The sequence below is a fragment of the Sinocyclocheilus rhinocerous genome, unplaced genomic scaffold (genome assembly GCF_001515625.1).
Source record: "Sinocyclocheilus rhinocerous isolate Xijiao unplaced genomic scaffold, SAMN03320098_v1.1 scaffold140, whole genome shotgun sequence".
Lineage (NCBI taxonomy): Eukaryota > Metazoa > Chordata > Actinopteri > Cypriniformes > Cyprinidae > Sinocyclocheilus > Sinocyclocheilus rhinocerous.
In genome coordinates, this window is record NW_015642053.1 from 549082 (window position 1) to 555909 (window position 6828).

General features: G+C 37.5%; 1 protein-coding gene across 1 annotated transcript; it reads right to left on the minus strand.

Moving 5' to 3' along the window:
- Positions 1 to 5148: 5148 nt before the first annotated feature.
- Positions 5149 to 6366, minus strand: LOC107755395 (galanin receptor type 2-like). Its single transcript, XM_016572177.1, has 2 exons — positions 6347 to 6366; positions 5149 to 5890 (listed from the first exon to the last, which is right to left on the minus strand). The coding sequence occupies exons 1-2, from the start codon at positions 6364 to 6366 to the stop codon at positions 5149 to 5151; spliced, it is 762 nt and encodes a 253-aa protein (XP_016427663.1).
- Positions 6367 to 6828: the final 462 nt, after the last annotated feature.

The window sequence follows — 6828 nt, forward strand, 5'->3', positions numbered from 1 at the left end:
ATTAAGGCATTTTAAGTTTAAACTGTCACTTCTTTTGTTTTGTTTTTTTTTCTAATTGTTTAGAAATGTTTGATATATTTGGCCAAAATGGTTTTCACTTGTAAACGGTGCTTGATTTGTGCATATTTCTCTCCCGATTCAGAAAAGAAGACCTTTTCACTGGAAGCAATATTATGGATAGAGAGGATTCATATTTACACTGAATGCAACAAACACACAGCTTTTCACTTCACTAGACATTAATTGATGGACTGGAGTCACGTGGATTACTAAAGGTGAGTACATTTTCAGCGATTTTTCATTTTGGGGTGAACTATTCTTGTAATATTTCCATAAGAATCATACTTGAACCCTTACCAAGCTGAACAATTCTAAAAATCCATGTTCTTTCTTTTTCTTTTTTCACTTTTAATTTAGCACGAAAACACACTGACAATTCCTTTAGTGCGATGTTGGGCCTTTGCTTAACAGAAGTTAAAATGTACTTTTCTTGTTGTTGAAGAAAGTCTTAGATCCTACTTGGACCTACTTCACTGAAGGCTCAAGTCTGCTGGGAGGCAACATCTCTGTTCAATTCTCAGAGCATGCTTTAACTCACAGGTTCTTCCATTAGAACTGATTGGAAGCATGAGGTAAAGGACGGCCCCTACCTTTTACGTCCCAGTGTGATGTCTGAAATGATGGAGCTTATGAAGGATGCAGCAGGATCTAGACTTCAGCAGTAATTCCCTTCAAGAAAACGGCATGCTGCTTAGGTGAATGCTGATTTCTTACCTTCTCAGCCACGATGACACTGTAATGGAGTATATGTCAAGCGGTTCTGGCTATATTAATGACAGAGGATTTATATTTACAGGGTTAGAGGTTTAGAACAAACCCTGAATCAATCAATAAAGCACTGCAATAACAAGCTTTCAAGTACAGTACAATGCGCAGGCTATCAGTGTGAACACTGTTTACTTTCACCATGTTCTACAACAAGCCTAAGCTGACAATATCCATCTAGACAAAATCAACAGCTTTTATTTAAGCCTGATCTTCTTTCCCCTTTTCCCCCCAGAGAGATAATAAGGAGGCATTAGGAAAAAGTACACGATCACCTCATCTGTACACACTGAGGTGTGAGGTGGGCAGATGTGACATCGTTACGGAGAGACAACCTTGCCTTATCAACATCAGATAAGTCATCTTATGCCCCTGAGAGGCAAGTCAGAGGAGTAGCTTAATTGGTGAACTCTGACTTGACTGTAACACTAGACTACCACATTGTATTTGCAGCAGAGAGTTATTAAAAATGTGTGGGGGTTGATAGTCTGAACATCACAAACAAGAACAGATTAGAAAAGGCCAACTCGCTGCTAAAATGTACCACTGTGCAGGTTACAGTGAAATTAAATTAAGAAATTAAACTTGAACTAAAGAAATACTTCACATGCAGGTTTTGTTTAGGATTTTTAAAATGCATTATTCTGTTTACTATTGCAAAATTTACACGGTAAAGGTAACACAGAAGCGCTTCTGCACTAAAAAATAAAGGTGCTTCACGATGCCATAGAAGAACCTTTTTTGTCTAAATGGTTGTCTAAAAGGTTCTTCAGATTATAAAAAGGTAAGAAAGAGATGGTTCTTTAAAGAACCTTTGACTGAATGGTTCTTTGTGGAACCAAAAATGGTTCTTCTGTGGCATCGCTCTGAAGAACCTTTTAAGCACCTTTATTTTTAAGAGTGTGAAGTGGCATTTAGGTGTCATTACATAGATTGTTCTATGCTGCTTAGAGGTGGCATTAATGCATTTACACTGCAATTACAACTGTATATTTTAATAGGGGCTGAGGTGGCTCAGAGCAGTCTTAATTTAGTCTGGCTTTTATGCAACATTGCATCTGCACACTGAATTTTGAGCAGGCACAGAGCAGCCTTAACTCGACTGCGTAAAGAAGCCTTTAATCATTTTATGTCCAGTGATGCATTTAAAAAAAAATTTTTTTTTTAAACTTTTAATAGAAATAAAGCTGAAATAAAATATGTCTATTAGATGGAAAACCCAAACTTAAAAAAACAAACAAATGAAAATTAGACATGTTGCTTTGGCAACTAACTGAAAAAAGGTTTATTTAAAGTACTAAAATGACTAAAACAGAAATAAAAAGAAAGATAAAAAAAATAATAAAAATGACAAAAGCGCATAGCAAAATTACTAAAAAACAACAACATTATAATAGTATATATAATATAGTTTTTACAGTTTATAATATTATTTAGTTTATATCAAAATAACACTGCAGTGATGTATTCTATTATGTTTTATTGTTGAAACTGGCATACAAAAATGTATTATCCAGGAAAGGTTTTATGTTATGACATGTTACAGGGTCATCCAATACACTTTCGTCTCATGTAATGTTCATCTTGTCCCACATTACATGAGAGTTAAGAAACAGGAAATTAATAAAGAAATCACATTTTTATGATCTCAAGTCATTACAATTTGTTCAACCACCAACCCCCTCCTCCACTGCAGATTCTACCCAGCAACATATTCTTACTGGTAGTCTCTACCATTAGTAGTGCAGACTTTTGTCTTTATTTACTGACCTTTATGTCATTATATATATTTTTTTTATATATTTTTTTTTATTTTGTGAACCACAACAGGAGATACCTTTCTCCAAGTTTCTGTTTTCCATACAACTATACTGCATTTTGATTTATATCATCACACGTGCAATTGAGATCTAAGTGCTCTTGCAAACAGAAGGTGAGTAAATGATGACAGAATTTTCATTTTGGGTTGGACTAACTCATCTAAAGGAAGAGATTTCTTTCAGGACACATTATCTTTATTCTTTTTCTGACTGCCTTGGTTTTCCATTGACTATCATGTCCGTTCTGTGTTAAAAGCTCAGATCAGTGTTTGGCTCCTGTTGAAGAGCTGAACTGTTGACCGGCAATAGGACACATGGGAAGAATAAGCATGGAGAGCAGTGGAGCATCATCATCATCCTCAGTAGAGAGCCAAAATTGATTTTGCCACTCCACAGCTGTCCTCTCTGCATACAGCAATCAGTTTGACTGCAGAGTGCCTCTTCAAGAAGAACCCTAAGTATATGGTTCATGGGCACCAAAGTCTCCTGCACAATTACATAGTGCACGGAGAGACTTTTGACACCCATGAAGGACACTGAAATGAACATATTCAAATTCACTGACCTGTTTCTTCTTGTAATATTACTAAAAAAGAAACTACTTGCCAGAATGGCAACAGCAGGTGCTTTACAGAGAAGAGGTCCTTAGAAATAGATGCCCTCATACTCTTTTTAACACATGAGCAGCGTCATGGGAAGTATAAAATAACCACAAATCAGGTTAAATAGTGATTGTACAATAAATACTTGCGTCAGTCGTTAAATGAGGCTGCAATACTGGGCTTTTTCCACTGATGGAGCAAATCAGAGCGCACATATTACCCACAAACTCTCTAAGCAACAGCTGAGCTTAAAGCAGCTACACGCGAGAACCAGCCAACTGGCACATTCCCAGTAAAGCCAGATGCAGGGAGAAGCAAGATAAGTGGATGTTCTTGTGCGGATCTGTTTCCTAACAGCTTGAGAGATGATTCTACTGTTTACATTCTGCTGCTTGGAAAGACCAACCTGTATTTTTCACTGCGGATTTACTTGTGAACAAATGTTTATTTATTCATTGTTAATTCTTTGTAAGCATTTTTGGCTCAACCTAAGACAAAATACATTTGGGTCTCACTGCCAATATATTGATAAGAAACATTCAAAGCATTTTCTTTAAAATTCATAACATAAACATAACATAAAATCACACAAACCTATAGGACAAAGAGGTAGTGGTACAGATAAATGTGAGGCAAACTCAACCATTTTTCTGTTTAGTTGTTGAACAGAAGCAAACAGTTTTAAGAAATTTGCTATATGGGTCAATGGTCATTGCATTTCCTATTTATTAATTCATTCAAAATACATACGAAATGCAGTCTTTCATACATTTTATGAATATACACTACCATTCAAAGTTTGGGGTCGGTAGAAAGATAGAAATAAAAACATTTTCCACAAAAATGTTAAGCGGTAAAATTGTTTATACCATAGATAATAATGAGGAATGCTTCTGGAGCACCAAATCAGCCTAGCAAAAATATTTCTGAAGGATTGTGTGACACTAAAAACTGAAGTAATGGCTGCTGAAAATTCAGATTTGCCATCACAGGAATAAATTACATTTGAATATATATTACGATAGAAAACAGTTCTTTTAAATTGTAATAATATTTGACAATATTGCTGTTTTAACTGTATTTTGGATTAAATATATGCCTGTTTCTTTCAAAAACATGAAAAAAAAATCTTACTGACCCCAAACTTTTAGTTTAACTCTCCAATTAAGAGCTTGTTAATTTATGAATTAAAATACATTTTTTATATTTTGTGATATTTAAATATTATTCTTTTATTTCTGTTTTTACTAATATTTTAATAAAATGGATTCACTGCCTACATGAATATTTAATATTAAAATACTTGATATACTAACAAAACCACATGATGCAGCCAACATATATTATAAAAATTCCAAAAAAATACATACACACAAGAAAGCATGTTTTACAAAACCATATGACCACATGTGCTTTAAACTAGGTTTTTAAAAGATTTTTTTACATCATAGACGCTCTTGACTCATACATCAGATCCTGTAGACGTTAACCCTAAAGGAGCCGAGAACATAAATTCTAAAAATGTTCAAATATGATCAAATTGTTATAAATGTTCGCTGTGAACAACTTTGGCACTGTCCTCTGATAATTGAATCTGCTCGTACCTCCGGAAAACCCTACCATGATTCACAGTCAGAAAACACACAGCCACCACTGCACAGTGACGAAAGCTGCCAACACTGACAAAACACAGACGCAAGAGAGACTTTCATTTTAAACATCGGTCACTGTCCTCACCAAGAACACAAAAAGCACTGCTTCCTCTCTACCTGACAATCTGCGCCTATATGATAACTTTTGTTATGTAATCACAGCTCAAATGCTGTTAAAAGCCACCGGAACAGAAGAGTTTTATACTTTGGTAGAGCGCTGATTTGACAGTAGGTGAGAGTGTAAGTGGATTATGTCACATTAAATGTCATGAAGGCACTCGTCATCATCTTCTTGCTACTTTTGCTCCAGAGACGACCCCGGTTTGACCCGTCGCTATGATTGGATCCTTCGCATGAAGCAGCTTCCATCAGGCTCACTGTCTGTGCCGGCTGCACGGTGTGGATCCGCTTTACGACCCGATTACGAAACGCGCAGCCAAACACCTTCTTGAAGCCCTTTCGAAAGTGTTTAGACACCAGGGCGTAGACGATGGGGTTCAGGCAGGAGTTGGTGTACGCCACCAGGTGAGAGAGAATGCGGAGGACGTAGGTCGTGTGGTTGAGCGGGAAGTGGCCGAACCACATGCACAAGATAACCAGGTGATGTGGCAGCCAACATAAACAGAAGAGCGCAGCAACGATGATTATCATCTTGGACACCTTGCGCTTGGCCTTGCGGGATTCCGACATGTCCTGCATGGGGTCCACTGAGGTCCAGAGGTAGCGGATGGTGCGGGCGTACGTGATGCCGAGAATGAGGACTGGGATCAGGTAGCCGAATATGAAGGTGCAGACGTCCATGGCTCGACGATGATGGGTGTTCCATGCTGGGATGCAAACGGTGGTCCCGTCTAGATCCATCTGCTGGTAGTAGCTGAGATAAGGGCTGGAGAAGAACAGCGATACAGCCCACACAAGACTGATGGAGGTCAGAGCGTTACGAGGAGTTCTGGTCTCTCTTGAGCGCAGAGGATACCGAATGGCGAGATATCTGTAGGGAACATGCAAACATAATACCTCAATAATAATGATAAATTATTAAAGTTACACTCTTAAAAATAAAAGTGCTTTAAAGGTTCTTCTCAGCGATGCCATAGAAGAACCATTTTTGGTTCCACAAAGAACCATTCAGTCAAACGTTATTTTAAGAACCATCTCTTTCTTATCTTTTTAATAATCTGAAGAACCTTCTTTCGCCACAAAGAACCTTCTGTGAAACAGAAAGGTTCTTCAGATATTAAAGGTTCTTAATGGAACCATTTAGACAAAAAGGTTCTTCTATGGCATTGTGAAGCACCTTTATTCTCTTGCAGAAGAATATTGCTATGGTTGTGCTTCCCTCCGGGGGGAATAAAAAAACACCTGGTGGCTGGTTTTCCAGCATGGTCATAGCTAGTTTAGCAGGCTGGTTTTAGAGGGTTTTTGACCACTTTTTAGTTAGTCAAACTGGTCTTTATTGCTGGTCATGCTGAACACCAGCTTATTCACAGTATTCACAATAGGCGAAGAGTCCCTGGGTGATTTACTATTTCCGGTGAGATTCTGAAGTGCGTATCTGATGGGCAGTTTACTGTCGAGGCCACGGGAGAAGATTTATGAATGGCAGTGACGTGACACAACTGTTGCTGTAGTCACATGACAATGCCAAAATGAAGAACAAAGTACATTTGGATTACATTCATACTTTAAAGGACATACTTTTTTAAACGGTCTATTGTCAAAATGCATACATATAATACAGTATGCATAATGGGCATTCTTTAAATCCCCCCCCTCCCCTCTATGTGGAATAAAACAGGGTTTGGTTTGGCTGTATTATATATAATGCACTACATAATTGCTAGTGACAGTGTCGGGGAGTAACTAGTTACATGAAACGGAATTACGTAATTTACAAAATAAAAGTAACTAATCTGTTACAGCTACTGG